The 21,463-nt window shown below is 61.5% G+C and overlaps 3 protein-coding genes across 5 annotated transcripts; 2 read left to right on the forward strand and 1 right to left on the reverse strand.

The window, feature by feature from the left end:
- Positions 1-1,570: 1,570 nt before the first annotated feature.
- On the forward strand, positions 1,571-7,022 carry CHLRE_04g211650v5 (uncharacterized protein). Of its 2 annotated transcripts, none has more exons than XM_043061600.1 (10): positions 1,571-1,813; positions 1,900-1,936; positions 2,105-2,180; positions 2,649-2,702; positions 2,933-2,998; positions 3,332-3,376; positions 3,747-3,763; positions 4,532-4,618; positions 5,256-5,334; positions 5,696-7,022. In XM_043061600.1, exons 1-10 carry the CDS (start codon positions 1,699-1,701, stop codon positions 5,918-5,920), a joined length of 801 nt encoding a protein of 266 aa, XP_042925175.1. In that variant the 5' UTR covers positions 1,571-1,698; the 3' UTR covers positions 5,921-7,022. The 2 variants fall into 2 exon arrangements, with proteins under 2 accessions (XP_042925175.1, XP_042925174.1); XM_043061601.1 differs by having other exon boundaries at positions 5,696-6,713.
- A 22-nt stretch (positions 7,023-7,044) lies between these two features.
- On the reverse strand, positions 7,045-19,640 carry CHLRE_04g211600v5 (uncharacterized protein). Its single transcript, XM_043061599.1, has 17 exons — positions 18,949-19,640; positions 18,458-18,551; positions 16,452-16,561; positions 16,133-16,224; positions 15,633-15,724; positions 15,247-15,320; positions 14,665-14,833; positions 14,181-14,302; positions 13,722-13,772; positions 13,395-13,513; positions 11,873-11,955; positions 11,442-11,602; positions 10,868-11,036; positions 10,623-10,688; positions 10,173-10,258; positions 9,493-9,585; positions 7,045-9,177 (listed from the first exon to the last, which is right to left on the reverse strand). Exons 1-17 carry the CDS (start codon positions 19,084-19,086, stop codon positions 9,109-9,111), a joined length of 1,788 nt encoding a protein of 595 aa, XP_042925176.1. The 5' UTR covers positions 19,087-19,640; the 3' UTR covers positions 7,045-9,108.
- A 320-nt stretch (positions 19,641-19,960) lies between these two features.
- Positions 19,961-21,002, forward strand: CHLRE_04g211599v5 (uncharacterized protein). Of its 2 annotated transcripts, none has more exons than XM_043061597.1 (3): positions 19,961-20,124; positions 20,357-20,418; positions 20,620-21,002. In XM_043061597.1, exons 1-3 carry the CDS (start codon positions 19,992-19,994, stop codon positions 20,851-20,853), a joined length of 429 nt encoding a protein of 142 aa, XP_042925177.1. In that variant the 5' UTR covers positions 19,961-19,991; the 3' UTR covers positions 20,854-21,002. The 2 variants fall into 2 exon arrangements, with proteins under 2 accessions (XP_042925177.1, XP_042925178.1); XM_043061598.1 differs by having other exon boundaries at positions 19,981-20,124; positions 20,609-21,002.
- The last annotated feature ends 461 nt before the right edge of the window (positions 21,003-21,463 follow it).

A 21,463-nucleotide genomic window follows, 5' to 3' on the forward strand; every position in this document is an offset into this window, starting at 1 on the left:
GACGTTCATATGTGCACTTTATGACGTAACAAGCACAAATGAAGCGCGGGAGGGCCAATACCGAATGCGCGTCTTGGCGCAGACACCTCGGCACATGTCGACACATGCGAACTGAGGTGGCGGGGCTTTGAAGCGCTGGTGCGCATGAATTTATGTTTAGCAAGGCTGCTGATGCATGCTGACCATACATCAAATGGCGATGAGATGAGTTGAACGAGAGGTGGGCTGGGTCGAGGGGATTTCCCAGGATAAGCTCCCGCGCGTGGATCCCGCGTGATTGAAGTCTCAGAACAGGACCGCCGATGGCACAGCGGTGTCTAATGGCGATGTTTTTACCCCCCGAACAACAAGGTTTTGCCCGTGGGGGGATCGGTCGTCCTTACGAGGGGAGTCCCCGGGGATTTTGGGGCATAGGGTCCCGCACTTGTTTCCTGCCCTCCGCCTGGGGCACGAGCTTGAAAGCGCAGGTGCCGTGGGCCCGTAGGGGGCCCGTGGGGGTTCGAATCCTGTACGGATGCAAACGTGGACGCAGACATGCTAGCCATGCTCTTGGGTCCTGAAGATAAAAGCGTCAAGGGGGGGGCATGATTCCAAAACAGGAACAGACTTCAAGTTGCTGTGTGCTGCAAGGGGATTGTGCAATGCGCATTCCGTGCGTGCACGATTCACATGACCACATTGTTGGATGTTTCCACGGTTGGGTTAGGGATTCTCCGACGAGGAGAGTACTGAAGAATTGGCAGGGCCACGCTAGGATCCAAACCTTGTCCAAACTCCTTCATCCCCATCCTCACGCCAACCCTCGCTACCGCTTCCCGCTCTTCCCCAAGCTCTCCCCCTCTCTCTCCCAAAGGCCCTAGATGCAAAGCTCCGCTCACTGGCGCCTTCAGCCATACAGGCAACGTAGCGTCCTCGCGGCTCACTCACGGTTGCGTGCCGTTTCGGCGCGAGGTGCGCCCATTGCGTCGAGACATGGTCACATCAAAGGAGTCCCAAAGAAGAAGGTTGCCCCTGGTGTCAGACAAGAGCCAGCAATAATAGAACGCAAAACGCAGAAACAAAGCAGATAAATGCATTCATCCCTGGCCCACCCCTGGCTGCATCACCGGCATGGCGTGCTGGCTGCTGGGAGCCTGGGACGATACGGGACGATTCGGGACGATTCAGGGCTGTTAGGGCATGTCAGCATACCATGCCGTGTGCGCATGAGTATGACGGGGTCGCAAAGCCGACTCACAGGCGCACGCAGGTAGGGGTGCCCCTGAGCACGCGCTATGGAACAGAAGGCGGAAGGGCGCACACAGCGACGCATGAGTGAAAGCCGACAGGGGCCTACGGGCGGGGGCAGAGCAGGGCAGAGGGAGTTTGCCGTTCGTACATGAGGCACGATCCAACATGTTGACTGGCTGGTTGTGGCGTACCTAGCTTATATTTCAGCGGCCCGTGCGGGCCGCGCGAAAGGGCGGGGACGGGCGGGGGCCGCGGGCACCGTGCATGTCCGGATTACGATCGCGGCTCCAGAGTAACCAGCAATTGTCTGAGAATGTAAGTAATTGTTGTTTGACATGTATTCTTAGGAGAGTGATTGCCTCTGCTCTCATCAATTCCCCGGCGTCCCGGAGTTAGAAAGTCTCACACAGACTGTCTAAAACAGCAACTTCTAGTTGTCATTGTTTCCTATCAAGTGGCTTAGCAACAATGGAGCAACACAGAAGCGCATCAGGGGCAGAGAAGTTTAGAAGTTCTGTTCGCGTTGTCCCAATTCTCCCAACAACGCCTACCGAGCCCAAGTTACAAGCAGCGACTAATGAGGGTGAGCAACGGGCTCCACTGCGGATGCACAAACAGTCTGAGATATGGAGCCCCGCATGTCCATGTGTGCTCGTGTGTGCGCTCCAGGCACAGCGCCTTTTGATGCCATTGACGTGCCGCAAAGGTGTGTGTATGGACTCATTACGCGTGGATTTTCCACAGCACTTGCCACCTTGACCTAACTGATACTTTCCGACTGTCATGGCCGCGCCACGTGTGTGCCTTTCATGTCACCCCGACTCTCCCAACACACGCGGCCGCCCACCCCGTGTGCCCTGGCTTAACCATGCAGTGAGGTCATCCGAGGCATGTTCGCGGGCCGCTACTGGGGCGCCCTCGCCAGGTGCACATCTCCGGAGCAAGTAAAGGTACGTCGTACGTACGTATCGCACGTGCACTCCCTTGCTCTTGGGTTCATGTGTGCTGGAACGTTAACACGGAACATAGCGGCGACACACACGGCGTTGTTCACAAAAGTGTATGAGTTGAACATGGTTGTGCGAATGTGGGTGGGGCCACGGCCGGGCCAGAATGGCAGTCCCAAACTCGATAGTGGCTGCGTGATACGTATACGTTCAGCACGTGCGCATAAACCCCAGCGGTGGGGAGCTAGCAAGGGCCAGCATGTGTGGTTGCGGGCTTAGATAGTACGCTGAGGTGCGTGACTGCGCCTGGATGTGTTAGGACTAAGCAGCATAAAAAGGGATTGCCCGATTGGAGCCATGCAAATTCCGCAACGTGTGTGTGTTCACACACGCCCCGTTCTCCCTTCAGTTTGCTTGACTGGGTCTCCTTTCTATCTCGCTCCCCTGCTGACGCTCACCACTACAACACAGGAGCGGCTAAAGTACATTTGGGGCACGCTCGCGCTCATCAGCGCCCTCTTCTCGGTGTGTGCGGGGCTGGCTGCTGGCCGATGGCGCGCGTTGCGTGTGTCAGAGGGCGGGCGCAGGGGGTCAATGAGTGAGCCGTACTGAGCTGCGGTGTACGGGCGGGGGTGCAGATGGGGAGGGGAGCACATACGGCACGTAGGACAGTACGCCCGTACGCCGCCGCCGCAGGAGGGTTCGGGCGGGGGGTCACCTCACCAACCAACCATCCACCCAACCGCCACATACAGGCGCTCACCATGCCGACGGTCACCTCTGCCCCCGGGCCCGATGACGCCACCGACGCGCGCGTGCAGGTGTGTGTGCGTGTGTGTGCGTGTGCGTGTGCGTGTGCGTGTGCGTGTGCGTGTGCGTGTGCGTGACTGTTAGCTGGTATTTACGTACCGTATTGTAAGATGCGGCATGCATGCACCAGTTGGCAACTAACGACCAATCAACGGGCCGGTAGGTACGGTAGTAAGCGGGTAACGGTTGCTCTTCACCACGTCTTGATTCCCGGACTTACCAAGTACCATTCTGTCGCGCCTCCAGCACTAGCATACTGCAATACCGGTACCTGAGTGCTCGTGCTTGCACTCATTACATGTGGAATGTGCCGCGCCTCTATCTTGCCCCGCCCCTCACCCCAGGCCTACGTTGTGCTGTTCTTCAGCTCCCTGATCCTGTCGTTCGTGGTGAGTAGCTTGCTGGGGGTGGGTGAGGAGGCGTGGTGGGTGAGAAGGCGGGGTGGGTGGGTGGGTGGGTGGGTGGGTACCTAGCTTCGGAGTAGGACGGGTCAGTGGATACCGGGGGACGGAAAATGGCAGCGCTGCTGTGACCGTGGCTGCTGTGACCGTGGGCGTGTGCTTGCGCGTGGGGACGGAGCAAGGGCGGCAGTATTATTCATGGCTGTGCAGTCAAGAGTATTGATTATTAAACAGGCTAACGCTGGTAACAAGCGACGGTTATAAGGGCGCGCTTTCTTTCCAACCCTTCAATTGTGATCTCGGTTTTGTGCTGCCATGCGATTTCTGCCTCATCATCAACACACGTGCATGCATGCAGGTCATCATGACGACCATGTGAGCCATGAGTCATTTGCCGTACGTGCGGGGTGGGGCTGGGGGGGAAGGGATAGAGCTGCATCGGGCGGGTGACACGTACACATACACACGTGTGTGTAAGTGCGCGAGCGTGGCCCGCTGTCCACGTGAAGGGGGCGGGGCCGCAGCTTGCGTGCGCGAAGGCGCATGCACGCACGCAGTCGGGTAGTGGAGTATGCGAGTGCATGTGCGTGCGCGCGTGCGTCGGTTGGGAAGGCGTGACGTGTGTGTTGCTTGCTTTGCATGGGTAGGTAGGGATGTGCGCACGACACCGTGTGACTAGTCCGCGGCAGGCAGCAGGGCTCGGCGGGCTCAAAATCGGCCGCCACCAGGTTCTGTCTGGATCAGCATTCGCATGCAAGGCATCCGGGCACCACCCGAGCGAGCCACCCCACACCCGTGTGGTGCGCTCACGCCAGTCCACACCACACCAGCCATCCCACCTACCTCATGCCACCCATGCTATCGGCGACCCGCCGGCCCCGCCCGCCGTACACACTTCGTACATTACACACAGCACCGTACGCGGCAGCATGGCGGGCCCATGATGGCCACACGCCAGCCATCCTCTGCCTGGCCCCGACCAACACCCCGCCCCGCCACTCGCCACACCCCATGTATGTGTGGATGGTGTGCAGGGGCATGATGGCCCAGACACCACAACCACCACAATCACCACCACAATCACCACCACCACCACCACCACAACCACCACATTCACCACCGCGCCCCTTGTACCACGTGCAGGGGCATGATGGCCACCCTGGACTACTTGGCCACACCCGAGGACATCCTGGCTTACGTGGACAACTTTGCCTGGTACTCGGAAGCCATGTGAGTGGTGATTCTAGTGATAATGGGTAGCTAGCGACACCAGTGCATAGGGTGCGGTGCCAGGGCCGGTGCAGGGCCCATCACCGTTAGGGGGAGGGGGAGGGGGAGGGGGAGGGGGAGGGGGAGGGGGAGGGGGAGGGGGAGGGGATGATAGTGATGATGAGCATATCTAGTCACCTGGCTAGCTAGCTAGCTGGACGAGCAAGGGCCGGTGCGTAGTATGTACGCATGTAGGGAAAGGGGCCCCGTCATCGTCGGACGCATGTGGATGATCCCCATCGCTACCTTTCACCCTTATACCCGCCGCAACCCCCCTACCTGCATCACTACCGGTAATAATGCTCTACTCCTCTTAGTACCGTACGCGCACACCAGGGTGTATGAACGTACATGACTATGCAACCTCCCTGCGGCACCACCACCTCATTGCGAATTGCAACCGCAGTTAGTTAAACACGTGGTTGTTGTTATTGCCCTCCTGCATCTTGCAAATCCCCACCCCTTCGCCCCACCCCCCACGCCCACCCCCTTTACCTGTTCCACCCACCCACCCACCCACCCACCCTCCCTGACCTCCTGACCTCCTGACCTCCTGACCTCCTGACCTCCTGCTGACCGCCCTGCTGCCACACCGCAGCTATGTGGCGTTTGTGGGGTCGTTCCTGTCCATGCTAGCGGGCGTGCTAATCTACGCACACTACAAGTACCCGCCCAAGGTAGGCAACAGACAGATAGGCGTCCAACAGGCGAGGAGCCAGAGGTCGGGTGCTAGGTTTAGTTTGAAGCCCTCAATCCCCATGCGTACTGAGTTACGTGGGTAAACAGTAGAACGGCTGGCTGCGAGGTAGCGCACCGACGGTGTGGGGCATACACTGTGTGGGACACGACAAGGGGGACTGGAGCCACGGCCTTGGCCACAGCCCAGTGCATTTCCGCAGAACATACAGTAAGGGAATCAATACCGCATACTTTTTGTTCAGTGAGTATTTTCTGCGTTGGGACGAATCTGGACGAACCCTCACACGCCACTGACAACTAACAACCGCATGTACGCGCGCACTGCTGCCGCACGCGCAGATCTTTTACGTCATCATGTGCATCTACGTGGGGTTGGCGGTTGTCAACACATACGCCGCCCTACGAGTGGACTACTGGGCTCGCAACCGCATCTCACGCCGCGGCGTCGTCATGAAGCACTTGGCTCGGACAGCCACCAATAAAGCCGCCGACAAGAGCGGCAGCAGCGGCAGCGATAACAGCAATAGCACTAGTGACAAGAGCAAAGGCATGTCGTTGTCATGAAAGCGAGTGAGTAGCACAGGCGGTGGGTGTGGGTGTGGCGGCGGTGGGTGTGGCGGCGGTGTGACGGCGGTGAGGCGGTGACGGTTTAACTCCACGGCCTGACCTGTGGACCGTCTAGGGACTGGCGTCGACAAACTCTGAGGGGTCCATTTTACTATCTAGATTGATAATTTATTCAGAGCTTGCCGCAAGCATGCAAGGTGTGCATTCTGGACAAGGAAGTTTTCTATAAACTTGATTGATTGGCGGGGGTTTCGGCCTTTCGGAAGCATGCCATGACGGCTGTCGGGAGGACCCCCAAGTGGATCCCAACGCCGAACGCAGCACAACGTGATGCATGCAGTCTTGCAGTGCCACAGTAAGCGCATATGAAGCAAGGCAAATCCATTCCTGTGTCGTGGCTGGGACGCGTTGTCATGAAAGCCAGTGAGTAGCAAAGGCGGTGGGGGTGGGGGTGGGGGTGCAGTGGCCATTACAGTGTGTTGACGGCGGTGACGATTTCATTTTCATCTCCATGGCCTGGCCTCCGGGCCGCTTTGGGGCAGCTGCTGGCCTCGACAGATTCTGAAGGGCCCAGGGGTTTTAAGGTGCGCATGCCTAGCAGCTGTAGAACTGGACGCAAGCGTTAGGATGTTGCATGCACGCCTGGACGGGGCCTTCTATGAGGAAGGGGCGGAAGCGTGACATGTATGATATGAGCTGTTGGGAGGACCCCCAAGTGGATGCTCACGCTGAACGCAGCAAAACGTGATGCATACATTCTTGCAGTGCTGTAGTTACAAGTAAGCGCATGCGAAGCAAGTGAACTCCCTTCTTGCGTCGTGGCTGGGACGCGTGTCGGCAGCAGATGTGCACGGGCAATGCCAGGGTCCCCAAGCTGAATCTCGGGAACGCGGGATTGTTGATGCTGTTTACTGAGGGACATGACCAAGCGTGAATCGCTGTCCGTGCGCGAAGTGGGGCGGGCCGGGACACATCTCCAAGGGACGGAATCCCGCGCGTGTCAAAGTCGTGTGGATTCTGTGGATTCTGTGGACGGCACAGCCTGGTAGAGCCTGTCAAAGCCTCAAGGGGACTCTGCCCCCGCCCCCCCCCCCGCCAAACACCCCCGGGAAGGGGGAGTTGGCGAGATTTGGGGACCGTATGCAACCCCACGCGGCGAGAATGCACCCCCAGAAGTGCCCAATCTATCTCGCCCGAGGGAAGTCACTCATGTTGCGTAAGTTTCGGGAGGCCGGCTGCCAAGTAGAGGGGTTCTCTTCTCTCCGGCTGGGCCGCTCGGGATGAGGGCCCGAACGGACTGTCTCTTCCTGCAAAGTGCTTTGGCAACGGCTGCAATCAGCCGACCCGCACACAAACATACTGGACACAAGGTTTAGCGGCGCTACAACGAACACCAACCGTCCCTCGCCCAGCAGGCTAGCCAGGTCCGCTGCGCCACGGGAGCGTGGTGCCAGGAATGTCCGTCTGCCCAACTCATGCTGTCATGCTATCATGCAGTCATGCTGTCATGCAGCATGTACTGCTGGCTCAACCGCACGACTGAGGCTTGATGCTCGCAGCAGCCAATGCGCCCCCACACCACCCTCGCAACCACCTCCGCGAGCAACATCTACAAACGGCATGCATCCACTTTTGTCAGCCACTCACCCTACACGCCATCCGCTGCGCACTTCTTCGCATCACAAAGCACGGCACTGCGCACCACATCGCACAGTGCACAGCAGGGCGTGCACACCGTCGCCTTCTTGAGCGCATCACACACAGCACGTGGTGCATGCAAGGACCGCAATCACCGCATGCAACAGCGATTGTTAGAGCCCTGGCAGCCAAGCTGGCGAGTGGCAAGGCATCACGAGTAATCAGGTTGTCCAGCTCCGCGTGCAAGTCGCGGTGCCTAGCCGCTAATAATGAACGCGGCACCTTTGATCACCTAACTGAACACCTTGCAGCAAAGACGCACTATCAGCACCCACAATTCACATGCCTGCCGTAAAACCGGCGAGTCTATATCTCATCCGTTCATGGTGCACCAGGTCGCCTCACCAACCTCCTTCGATCCTTCCCCACCCTGCTGCGCCTGCTGCCCTCCCCGCCTTCCTCCAACCACCCGCCTACCTCATCCACGCAAATCACAGCAGCCCCCTCTTCCCCACCCGCACCAGCTTCAACCCTACAAAATTGTTCCACCTCCGTCTGGACGGCTGTGCCCCGGCCCCGGTGTGTCGCGACCTCCTCGGCAAGCCTTTGAAAGCATGGCCCAACCATTCAACGCTATTCGCGCGTGCATGCATGCAAAACAAAGACACACACACACACACACACACACACGCACGCACACATACACACACATACACACACACACACACACACACACACACACACACACACACCCACACCACACCGAACACACACACCGCCGACCACAGCCAACCACAGCCTCCTGATAATGGACAGTGGCTGAAGTGACTGCCTCCTGCTCCCCCCTGCTCCTGCTTTGCCGCCTCCGCTGATGGCTCACGCTCCTTCTCCCACGGGCTGTCTCGCACTTAGCGCTGTGGTGAGCCCTGGGGCGCGGCTGACAGCTGCTGCGACTGCCCATGTGCGTGCTGCCCCTTCACAACAACAATTGCACGCCGTCGCAGCCTCCACCGCCGCTTCCTCGCTCCTCGCACCAACTGCCTGCTTCCTTGACTGCTCGTATGCGCAGCCAGGCTCGCCCCCATCGCCTCCTGCCTGCTTGTCACATGCGCAGGTCTGTGAGCACGCGGCCTCCAGTGCTGCCTCCACTGCTGCCGCCGCCCCCTCACATGCGCAGGTCGGTGAGCACGCGGCCTCCAGTGCAGCCTCCACTGCTGCCGCCCTCCCTTCACATGCGCAGGTCTGTGAGCACGCGGCCTCCAGTGCTGCCTCCACTGCTGCCGCCGCCCCCTCACATGCGCAGGTCGGTGAGCACGCGGCCTCCAGTGCAGCCTCCACTGCTGCCGCCCTCCCTTCACATGCGCAGGTCTGTGAGCACGCGGCCTCCAGTGCTGCCTCCACTGCTGCCGCCGCCCCCTCACATGCGCAAATCGGTGAGCACGCCGCCTCCAGTGCTGCCTCCACTGCTGCCAACACCCCCCCTCACATGCGCAGGTCTGTGAGCACGCGGCCTCCAGTGCTGCCTCCACTGCTGCCAACACCCCCCCTCACATGCGCAGGTCAGTGAGCACGCGCCCCACCACGTCCATGAACAGAAACAGCTCGCCGTCCACACGCTGTGAAGGGGTGGGTGCGGGGGGTGGGAAAGGGTGGGAAAGGGAGGGGTGGGGTGGGAAAGGGACGGGGGCAGAGCGAGAGGACGAAGCGTGCCGTGGGCAGGCAGGCAGGCAGGCAGGCGGCGGCACACAGGCAGGCAGGCAGGCCCCAGGTAGGCGGTTGGCCGGTCACAGCCACAACGGGCCAGTCACAGCCACAACGGGCCGGCCGAGCAGATGCAGTGCGCTCTCAGGGCTGCCTCTCAACACACGGCATTTCTCCCTCACACAAACGCGAACACACGAACCCAGATAAACACACAAGCGCACACACACCTGAATGTCTATCACGTACTCGTCGTCCCGGACCTTGTACATCTGGCACTCGAAACGTGTCACGTAGTGCGTCTCCGCGTCGCCGGTGCCGGGCTGCGTGTGCGTGTGTGTGCGTGTGTGCGGGGTGTGTGTGTGTTAGAAAAGGAAACGAAAACCCGCCACATGACGGCGCCGGTGTGTGTGTATGTGTGTGTGCGCGCGCGCGTGTGTGTCCATGTATGTGGGTGTGTGGTGTGTAGCATGTGTCAGCGCGTGCAAAGTAGTGAAACGCGTGTATGTGGGGGTAGGTCGCATGTGTACAAGAGGGCGGGTGGGGCGGGTGAGGAAGGGCGGCGGTGGCAGGGCGGGGTCCCAGCATGATTAGGGGGCGGGGGGGCTTTGCCTGCAACCACAGCACGAGACATGAGCCTGCCCGCGAGCTCCGACCCGCCCATGGCGATATACATCCTACCCCGATTCATGGCTACAACCACCCCTCCGCCCGCCCCCGACACGTGCCGTACAGCCAGCACCGACTGCCCAGTCACTCCCAGTCCCAAACACACACGCCACATACACACGCAGCGCGCGGTCCCCCCACACCCCACGACACGCGACACACACGACACACACACACACACACGACACCCACGATACACACACACACGTGCCGGCACCGCCCACGTGGCCACACTACTCACCGGCACGCCCGCCGCCCCCGCCACGTCAGACCCGCTGGCGCCGCCGCCCAGCCCTCTCCGGCTGCCGCTGGTGATCAGGCCAACACCTGCGCATACACATAACAACGCACATATGTAAACATAAACGCAATTATACACACACAATGCAGGTATCCGTAAGTAACCCCGGCGGCGGCTGGGCGGGCTTTCGTTTCGGTTCCCTGACACATCGTGCACCATCGCGACAGTTGCTGCCAGCGAGATAGAGAGCGAAGACGCAGCAAGTATGGGCATAAGTCTTCAGGTACTGGAAACCCATGCATGCATTGTTTGAGGCGCATGAAGGTGGGCATGTGTGACAGCGATACAAGGTGTGCACGTGCGACCATCCACAACCACACAGACAGGATCTGCCCTCAAGCCTTCAGACTCCTTCCCTCCTTCCCTCCCTCCCCACACCCCCACACCCACCTGCGACGCCGCCGCCACCAGGGGTCACTGCGCCGCCCGGCGGGCCACTGCCCGCCCCATCCAGCTCTGTGCGGTGGCGTGTGCACACCGGGTGGTTTGGTCGGTAGATTTTCTTGTGGGTGGGCCGAAAGGGCCCCACCCCCGCCCCCAGATCCCGCCCCACCACCCCACCACTCCCTCGTCTTGCATTTTCGTGACTGATGAAGGGCATTCTTGCGATTCGCCAACCCCCACCCCCGCCACACCTATGTGGTCATCCAGGTCGTCGCTCATGCGCGCCGGCCCGCCCGCCGCGCCGCTGCCGCTGCCGCCGGCGCTGCTGCGGCGCCGCAGCTCCTGCGGCGGCGGCTTGCGCACGGCGGCCCGGCACTTGAGCGCGTAGGGCGCCACCTTCTTCCAGGCGACGCCGTTGAGCTGCGTGGGTGAGTGAAGGTGTGGGTGAGTGAGTGGGAGGGTGGTGAGTGGTGAGCGAGTGGTGAGTGAGTGGTGAGTGAGTGGTGAGTGGTGAAGGAGTGGTGAGGCGTGGGTCGTGGGGGTGGGGATGGAGTGTGTGTGATGGACTGATGGTGGGGTCATGGGGTGCAGTGATGGTGGTGTCAGGTCTTGCGCTTTCACCATGTGCAAATTCCTCCCCGACACCCTCAAATCATGATTCGAACCCCGACACCCTCATACCGTCCACGCACACACCCTCCCTATCCCCCCCCCCATCCCCCCCCCCCACCTGCAGCGCCACCTTTCCCCACCTCCACGCACACCCCCTCTCCCCTCCCCCCACCCCCCTGTACCGCTTTTCCAGACATCCTTGCAACTCCCCACCTGCAGCACCCTGTATAGCTCCGCCATGAGAGCCGAGGGGTGGCCTCGCGCGTGCACGCCCAGCCGCCACCGCCGCTCCGCCACCAGCCGCTGCTGAGGCGTGCCGCCGCCGCCGCCGCCGCCGCCCACCGCCGCCGCCACGCTTGCTGACGCGGTCGCGCCTGTGCGTGGGAGCGAGTGGGCATGTAAGCGAGTGCGCATGTGAGCATGTAAATGTGCGTTGCGGATAATGCACACAACACACGCCGCCTTCCCTCCCCCCCTCCCCCTCCTCCCTCTCCCCCGTACCCTCCGGACTGCCTCCTTTTCCCCATTTCGTTGGGCTCGGGCACATAAACCCCATCCCCCCGCCCTCTTCCCTCCACCACCCACCCACCCACCCACCCAACCACCCACACACACGCACACACACACGCACCCACCCACCCCACCTGGCGAGGGCAGTAGGCTCATGCCCGCCGCCGCCATGGCCGCCCCCGTACTGCCCTCCGCCATGTCAGCAGACAGGTAGCCGCTGGGGTGGGGGGTAGCCATCCATGGGATGGGTGGGGGTGGGGGGTGGGCGGTTACATTCATGATTAGTTAAGAAGTGAAGGGGTGGGTGCAAAGACAAATTTCGCGAGGAGCGGGGGGGAGGGGGTTATACTCATAATTAAGGAGGCGTATCCAGGAAGGGGGGAGGGGGTGGAAGGACGATGAGGGGGGATTGCAAGGTGATGGCAGCAGCGTTTTTTTTTCAATTGCCTAGAGATTATGGATATTACACACCATGTAAAATTTCCGGCGCGAAGCGCCGGAAATTTTTACCGACGGGGGGGTCGGGGGGGGGTGTCCCGAAAATTTTTAAAAAACCGCTTAAAAGCATCCAATTCTCGCGAGATTTTCTTCACTTTGTCCGCACACCACATACTATTATTGTGTTGGCCACCGCACATGACCCGCCACCGCCTGCCGGGCGCCGGCCTCACTTGATTGTGTACCGGCCCCGGTGCTTCTTTCCGGCCTTCTTTGCCTTGCTTGCCAACGCCTTCCGCCACCATTTCAATGCCTGGGCATACGGGAACGTGCCTACCGAATACAGCTCATCCGCAAACATGCGCACACACATGCTCAGGTGGCTGGCCTGCAGCTTGTTTCGCTGCTTGTTCTTGATGAACGACATGGCAGAGAACTTGCGCTCATCCTCGACCGAGCCGCCCACCATTACGAACACCAGCTCCGCTAAGCCAATCCACTCTGACATCCCGGCCTTCTGGCCAGCATTGGCGGATATCTCACTGTGGTGGGAGACAGCCTGTCACCCTCCTGCCCGCCTCCACCACCCTTGCCCTTGTTGCGCCCCCGCACACGCCGCGTCTCCTCATCTCCGACCCCATCCTCATCCCCGCTCCTTGCAGCACTGTCAGCACCCTCCAGGTCCCTGGGTGCGAGCTGGGCTTGCGTGGCCTGCGCCCGCGGCCGCGCCAGCAGCAGGAACGGTGCCAGGGCTGGCCGGCCCTGGCTGTGTATCAGGCTGTGTTGGCGACTTACGCTTGGCCTTCAAGCCAAAGCTTGCAAGAATAGCATCGACACGTGTTTGACCCGCAAGCGGCTTGTTCTTATATCCTTTAGGCGGCATTGTCTATTATAACCATGTAAGTGACTATCGTAAGTTGTAAGAGCTCGGCTGGCCGGCCTTCGGCCGGCCAGCGGCCTCGCGCGTGGTGCGGAATGGGGCAGGGGCGCCTTATATGTGTTTTTTCCTGGATTTTTGGGTCAAATTTTATATTTTTAACGGATCCGTTATTTATTACCGAAAAAAAACACTGGATGGCAGTGGTAACAGGGTGAGAGCAGGGAGCGAGGGAGTGGGCGTGAGAGCGAGGGAGCAACCCCCCACCTGCTGGGCATCTTCCCTCTCCCCATCCCCACCTCCCCCACCTCCTCCCTCCTCCCTCCTCTCCCCATCCCCACCTGCTGGGCATCTTCCTCCTGTTGTCAGTCATGAGGTAGTAGGTGACGGTGGCCTTGTTGGCGGCGCGGCTGCGCAGCGAGTCCAGAAGCCCGTCCCGGTCAAAGCCCAGCCGCACCACCTGCGTGTTATAGAGCACAAGGAAAACATTGCGCAAAGACAGTGTATGCGATGCAGCAAAGGCTGCGTGTGTGTGCGGGGGTTTACAATCATGCTTACTCCAGAGACGGAGGAGGGTTATGATGGGTGCTATGATGCCTCCTCCCAGCCCCTCCCTCCCCTTTCCCCCACGCCTCGCCCCCTCCGCCTCGGCCCCCCCACCTCCTCACCTCCTCCAGGATCTCCTCATCAATGCGCGGCACGCCCACCACCGGCTCGGCCTGCGTAGGAGAGGGGGTTATATTTTTCAATATTCAACAAGTGAAGGCGTAGCCAGGAACAGTAGTTGGGCAGACGCGGGGGGGGGGTTACATTCATGATAAGCGAAGGAAGTGGTAGACGGTAGGCAATCTCGGGGACAAACAGCAATCGTGATCGACGACGTCGACCAGCTCCTGGCTCCAGCTCCAGCACGTAGACCCTAGACCCTCCAACTTAGGCGCCGGCACCTACACAACGCCCGTCCCCTGCAACCTTTTGCCCTCCCCCCGCCCTCTCGTCTTATTCAACATGCATGGAGCCCCCCCCGTTTTGGTTTAGTTTGGGCTGGTATTTACACACACCCCACACACACCTTTGTACCTGGCTACGTCTCTACTTCGTAAACTTGATGCATGTACCCCCCCCACCTGCATGACGGCCAGGTATCGCGGCAGGTGCATGTTGAACCAGGGGTGCTGCCGGATCTCGGGGATGGTGATGCGCTTGAGCGGGTCCACCAGCAGCATGCGCGGGATCAGGTCGCGCGCGCCTGTTTGTGTGTGGGGTGGGGTTGTTGGGGTTGGGATGGGTGGGGGGGCGGTTGTGGGGTGGGGGGGTTGGGGTTCTAGATACCAGCCCGAATAAAACCGAAGCCAATGCAAAATAGCGAGGAGGAGAGCGTGGGGTTGGACGGGTTATGCATAGGCTACAACGAAATAGGTCCCATTTGTTAAGAAATCGTCGCTGATGGGGTGGGGGTGCGCCCACGCATCCCCCCACCCCCATCAAACACGACCCCTCTCCCCACCACCCCACCCTCCCACCCCGCACCCCACACACGGCGCGCGCACCCGGGCTGAGGTGTGAGGCCCCTTCCCACCACCCCACACGCAGCACGCACGGCGCGCGCACCCGGGCTGAGGTGTGAGGGCAGGTTGTAGATGCCGCCCTTGATCTTCTTGAACAGGTTGGGGATGTTCTCGTCGTCAAAGGGCAGTGATCCACACAACAGCGCGTACAGAATGACGCCGCAGCTCCACACGTCCACCTCCGGGCCCGCATACAGCTTGCCGCTAATCACCTGGGGGTTTATTTTTTGGGGTTTGGGGGTTACATTCATGATTATTATTAAAGGCATGCATTCCTGATTAGTTACATTCGTGATTATTGAAGGCATGCATTCATGATTAGTAGACGCTGGACTCTTTGGACGGTGGACTCTTTGGGAGGGGGTAGCCATTCACGCGGGTTTGGTGGGGGTTGGGGAGTGTGTGGGTGGCGATAGAGAGGCGGGGTCACACTCGTTGGGCACCAGAGATGTAACGGGGTTTACAAGGATATATACGGTACACGATGCATTGAAGGCCGCTGACGAAGTCGGGGGAGGGGCTGCGCCCACGACCGCAAGCACGCAGGCAGCATAGCCGCACCAGGCCGCCCGGCCCCCTAGCTTTCTTCTCCCTCCCTCTCACGCCTTCACGGCCACCCGCGCACCTCGGGCGCGGCGTAGTTGGGCGAGCCGCAGCTGGTTTTGAGGAAGTGGCCGTCGCGCATGATGTTGGACAGGCCTGTGGGCACAGGTTTGGAAGCAGGTCGTAACAGCTCATGAGTCGTTTAAGTAGGTTGCAAGTGCGCAAGTTGCGACCAAATTGTGAGCGCGTATAACACGGTACTTGGCAAGGGGAAAGAGAGGTCGCAGCTCCACCAATGGCCCGTCTCTGTCCACACCTTTGCCCGTCCCCCTCCTTTTCCTCCCCTATACCCCTCACCAAAGTCCGCGATCTTGAGGCTCATCTCCCCAGTTTGGCTTGGCTTGGTTTAGCTTAGCTTCGGCTGGTATTTACAACCCCGCCCTCCTCTCCCTCTCCTAAACCTCTCACCAAAGTCCGCGATCTTGACGTTCATCTTGGCGTCCAGCAGCAGGTTCTCGGGCTTGAGGTCGCGGTGGACCACCATGTTGCGGTGGCAGTACCTGGGGAGGGGGTGGGGGGTTCCATGCATGTTAAATAACCCCTGGGGGGTGGGGGGGCGGGTTAGGAGGCAGGTGCGGATGGGTGGATGGGCGGCGCGGATGGGTGGTTGGTTAGGTTGGTCAATGTACGGCAGTTGGAGGCTTGCGTAGCAGCCAGGGTGCACTGGGGGCTGCCCAGCCAGCGAAGGGCACACCGCCGGGAGGACGCCCTGCCGTCCTGCCGCCGTGTCCTGCCACCCACCCACCCCACATCCCGCCAGCCACTGTATAACTCCACACATCGGCCCGCCGCCCCACTCTTTTCACACACCCCACCCCCTACCCCACCCCACCACATCCCACATCCAACCCCACGTCACCCTACCCCCACCCCAAACCCTACCCCCCTTAGCAGCCGGCCGCACTCACTCCACTCCGGATATGATCTGCTGGAAGAAGTGGCGTGCCTCGTCCTCCCCCAGCCGCCCCTTCTCCACAATGTAGTCAAACAGCTCGCCGGTCTGGATGCGGGGGTGCGGGGGGGTTACATTCATGATTTGTTAAGGAAGTGGTAGTGGGGGGGGGGTGCGGGGGTGGGGTGGGGACGTAGGTGAAGGTGGGAGTGGAGGTTGTGTGGGCATGACGCAGCAACAGGTCACCACTTACACCCCTGTGACCCTCGCTGTCACCCCCCCCCATATGCACACACACGCCCTCCTCCCTCCCAAACCCCCCATCCCCTCCTCACCTTGACGTACTCCATGACCACGTAGATATCAGACGGCGTCTCGATCACCTCATACAGCCGGATGATGTGCGGGTGCATGAACAGCCGCAGGATCTTGATCTCACGACGGACTACAACGGCAACAAAGGCGGCGGCAGCAGGGGGGTTACATTCATGATTGATTAAGAAGTGAAGGCGTAGGCAGCAGGGGGGCGGGGGAGGGTTGTCGGTACCAAATAGATATACATACAAGATAGAGCTCGGAACCAGCCTCCGACTGCCCCCGTGCTCCTGCCCCCGTGCTCCTCCCCCCCTCCCTAGTTTTGTTAGGAGAAGGTTTGACGTAGGCACAGGAATGCTATGCTGCGGGTGGTGGTGGCGGAGGAGGTGGATTGCCGGTGAGGTGGAAGCAGAGTCTTCGTGATGCAGAGACGCCGGCCGGGAAAGCCCACTGCCCCTGCAGCCCCTCGTCCGCCGCATTCGTGCTGCCCCACCCCCACCCCAAACCCCACCCCCACCCCAAACCCCACCCCAAACCCCACCCCCACCCCAAACCCCACCCCAAACCCCACCCCCACCCCAAACCCCACCCCAAACCCCACCCCCACCCCAAACCCCAACCCTACCCACACCAGCATGGGGTTCGGTTTAACTTGGGCTGGTACCTACAAGCCCCACCCTCACCAGCCTTTCAACCGGTCCATGAACGTAAGGCTGACCCCGCGACAGGCGAGACCCCGCCCCAGCCCCCGCCCCCGCCCTCCGAACCCCTTGGGCTCCGCCGCCTCTCGCAGCCGGCCGTGCCAGCAGCCCTCCGCACTTTTCACCTGCACCCACACACGGGCCTGCCTCCCAGGCCGCATGACAGCCCTGAGCACTCCCCCCACCCCTGTTCGGTGCTGTTGTGCGCGCCACCGAGCGCGGGCGGCGACATTAATAGCCGGCGCCGCTCGCCCTGCTCCTCCACGACGCCTCGGCCCCCCTCCCATAAGTATTATGCCTTGCACATGTCGCCTCTGCCTGTGCTGCGCTCGTTTTAGCTTGGTTTGGTTTAGTTGGGGCTGGTATTTACAACCCCCCCCCTCCCTGCATGGTGCCACGGGCCCTGGGCCCCGCAGCAGCCGGGGGGAGCCCAGGCGCAAGCGGGCCTGACAGCCGTGGCAGAATCGTGCTGTGCCCACCCCACCCCCCCAGGGCTGCGGCTGCCGCAGCTGCGGCGGGCCTGCTAGCTGTTGTCCGGGCCTCGGCACACAGCTGCCGCTGCTGTTACTGCTACTGCTACTGCTGCCGCCGCTGCCGCTACTTCTGCTGCTTCCACGGATGAAGCCGCTGCTGCCACCGCTGCTGCTGCTGCCGCCGCTGCCGCTACTGCTGCCGCCGCTGCCGCCGCTGCTGCTACTGCTGCCGCCGCTGCCGCCACTGCTACTGCTACTGCTACCGCCGAAGCCGCTGCTGCCACCGCTACTGCTGCTGCCACCGCCGCAACTGCCACTGCCGCTTACGTGCAGCCATAGCAGTGCAGGAGTGGAGACCGTGAGCCGGTCAGGTCTCCGCTGCTGAAGTCTCGGCCGCTACCCGGCGGCTGCTGCGGCGGCGGCGGCACTGGGTGGCACACGCGGACACGCGCGCAGCCCACCGCTCCGGCAGACGCAGACGCGGCTGCGGCAGAGGCAGATGCAGACCCGGCTGCTGCAGCGGCTGCTGCAGCGGCTGCTGCAGCTGCTGCTGCAGCTGCGGCTGCTACTGCGGCTGCTGCTGCGGCTGCTCTCCTGACCTACCCGTGGCACTGCACTGCACTGCACTGCGCTGCGCTGCGCTGCACTGCACTGCGCCCCTGCCGCCCGGCCCTCTTCGTCGTGCTCTCAGAGTCCGAGATGCACGCACCATCGCGCCGTGCCGTGCCGCCCAGCCCCATCCTGACAGCGCCACGGCCACGGCTGGCGTCACAGCGCCGCCGGCCACACGTACCCGCCCCAACACCGCACGTACCCCGCTCCTTCACCCCGCCCCATTCACACGCGCCCCACCTTTCTCCTCCATCTCCATCTGCTGGATTTTACGCCGGTTGAGGATCTTAATCGCCACCTTGTGCCCCGTGAGCACATGCTCCGCGACCTTGACCTACAAGGGCCCAAGGGGATGGGTGTCGCATGGTGAGACGATGGTAAGCGCACACACTGCCTATGTTTCGAGGGCTGGAGCTGGAGCCGGTCCGCCGCGCGATGAATTGCTGCACTGCTTGCTTGCAGAGCCAATTGCGCGAGACGCCGGGCAGCTGGCCGCGTCGTTTGCAGGCGTTCGGTCGCGCGCGCCGTTGAGGACCGGAATCCCTAGAGCGAGCTGGGCTCGTGCACTCGGACACCCGATATGCGCTCCATCGAGCTCAGCGCCCAGTATTGTGGCATCTAGCCCTGTCCCGCGAGGCCCCAGGGCAAGCCATGCGCGCTAGCGGGCAAAAGGGTTCCGGCGCATGCCCTCCAGCCCAAGCCCGAAACTGCAGCCCGGCGCCCACACGGACCTTGCCAAAGGAACCAATGCCGAGTGTTTTCCCTAGCCGGTAATTGCTGAGGAAGAACTCCGCACTCTGGTTGTATCCCTGCACTTGCGCTGCGTTATTGAAGCCCGCCGCTGCCGGATCCAGCGCTTGGCCCGCCATGGGAGCTGCTTCTGCCATGGCACAGCTGCCTGGCCTTACACCGGAGAGTGCGTGGCCTTCGCAGCCGTCCTCGCCCTTGGGCGACCCCGCTCCTCCTCTTCCGCTGCCCTGGCCGGCTTCCTAACGTTAATGGTTATTTGCAATGCTCTTTAAGACGTCACATTAAGCGGGGCGAAAATGATATGTGCGTATTGTGTTTTGACAAGGAATTCGCTTGCAGTGTTGCTGGTGGGGCCTTTGGCGAATGCTTGTGGTAAAATGACAAATATCTCCAGTCTATAGCGAAGTCGAACTTGGTGAAAGACTGCAAATTCTTGGTGGCCAGCGCGGGCTGATGTCAGCAAGGGCACATGGGGACGGTGCTCCAAGCTACCTAGAGCTCGTAGCGTTACTAGATGTGCACCGCTACTAGAGTAAGCCCCCATGACTAGAGCTGCCACAAATCAGACTGCGACTGTGTGCCATGTCCAACCACCCGGACGCGCCTTTCCTTCCTTCCACATGACCATTCATAATACCAGTCCCAAACCGGATTGCTGCCTGCACAGCTTAGGCCATGGAGATGGAGAAGTGGCGCCCGGGCGCGGCTCTGATCAGCACGCCGTCACCCACAGCATGCGCGAATGTCAGCATCACGTCACAGGTACACGCTAGGACCTTGTGGCAGCCGGCGAAACCTGGAGAAGCGCTATCAGCAGTCAGGGGAACACACGCAGAGCTGGAGCCGCAGGCGGAGCCTGTGGAGGCTTGGGCGGAGGTGGAGGCGGAGGCCGGAGGGGCCAAGAGGGGCAACAGGCGACGGCCGCAACCACAGCAGCAGCAGGTGGGGCGGCACGCTCCAGCCTGCACCCCCCATGCAGGCGGCAGGCTAGACCGGCATGCAGAAGGCAATACACACACGAACCATGCCACGTATGTGCGTGCTTGACGCTTTGGAGAAAGAGCAGGTGCCAAGGGTTTGCCCCAGCGCACAGCACCCGTTGCATTCGCGCGAGGGCGCAGTTCTCCTGGGGAAGCCCAAGCCGTCCAACCCCGCGGGTGCGCGGGGTCCTCCGTGCTTCCTCTGAAGGGGGGCGCTGTGCGTGGGAAAGGCACTGGGAAGACACTGGGGGCGGGGTACGGAGGCCGGGAGGGCGGGGGAAAAGGGGCGAGGGAGGGGTCCGCGGGTCGTTGGCAGCCTCCGACTTGATAGACAGCAATCAGGACAGGGGGCCTGTTGCTCTGAGAGGCACCGCGAGCCTCTCTCTGTCTCCGTGTGGCCATTCCACAGGCGCGTTTTGCTGTAAAATTATAACCCGCGGATGCAGCATCGCAGCAGTCAAGGACAGGCAGGTAGGAGGAGCAGCAGCACCACTCGCCGCGAGCAAGGTGGTCTGGGAGTTGCAACGGCTGGCGTCTAGGGCGGTTGGAGAGCCACCCAAATCCTCATTATGCGTCCGAGGAGCCGCGCGAGGGCCTTGATTCGTCTTGACTCAACCACTTTGCTCGTCTCTTTCCCGTGTTTGTCGCCTGCTGTTTCAAGTTCCGTTTCAGGCGACCCAGACCCAGACCTACTCTCTCCCAGGATTCACCGCGGCCCTTCGACTGCTGCTGATTCAACGATTTGCAGCGCTTCTGCTCGGCGAACTAGCCTTATTTAGGTCTGTGGGCTTCAAGGGCTGCGAGAAGCCTGCAGCCCTTTTCTCCACCGACAGCGACCTTGGGCAGCAGCAGCAGCAGCAGCAGTTTGTTGGTGCGGAGCGGCAGCGCGCTCTAGCCACTCGCTAGCTAGCCGCCGGCCTCAGAACCAGCTTGCAAGCGGCGTCGCCTGGGCCAACACCAGCTGCAAGGCGGAATGACTGCGAGGCGCACCCGGGCCAGGTCGGGCGTAGCAGCAGCAGCGGCAGCTGCAGCAGCAGCGGGATATGATCCGGCACATGCCACACGGCGGTCACCAGTGCCAGCAGGCGCCGCTGACGACGTGGACGTTGCAACCGCCGCAGCCGGCCACACGTCGCCCCTCCCAGATGACGCCCGGCCTCCATCCCACCCGCATCCCCAAGGCCCTGGCAACATCCATGGCAGTAGCAGCAACAGCAACAGCAACAGCAACAGCAGCAGTAGCAACAGGTGCGGCAGCAGCGGCGGCAGCGGCAACAACGCAGTCGGCGACGGCAGCAGCGAAGGCCGCGGTCACCGAAAGCGCCGCCGCAGCCGCAGCCGCCAAACCACACATCCCAGGTGGTCGGACTCTAGAGCTCACTGGTGGCGTAGCCGCTTCCTGCTCGGTACAGCGCTGCTAGCGGCGGCGGCAGCCATCGCCGCCGCTGCCACCGCCGCGGAACCGCCGGTGCAACAGCAGCAGCAGCAGCCGCTGCCGGCAGGCGCAACGCCGCTG

Source organism: Chlamydomonas reinhardtii, chromosome 4 (genome assembly GCF_000002595.2).
Source record: "Chlamydomonas reinhardtii strain CC-503 cw92 mt+ chromosome 4, whole genome shotgun sequence".
Lineage (NCBI taxonomy): Eukaryota > Viridiplantae > Chlorophyta > Chlorophyceae > Chlamydomonadales > Chlamydomonadaceae > Chlamydomonas > Chlamydomonas reinhardtii.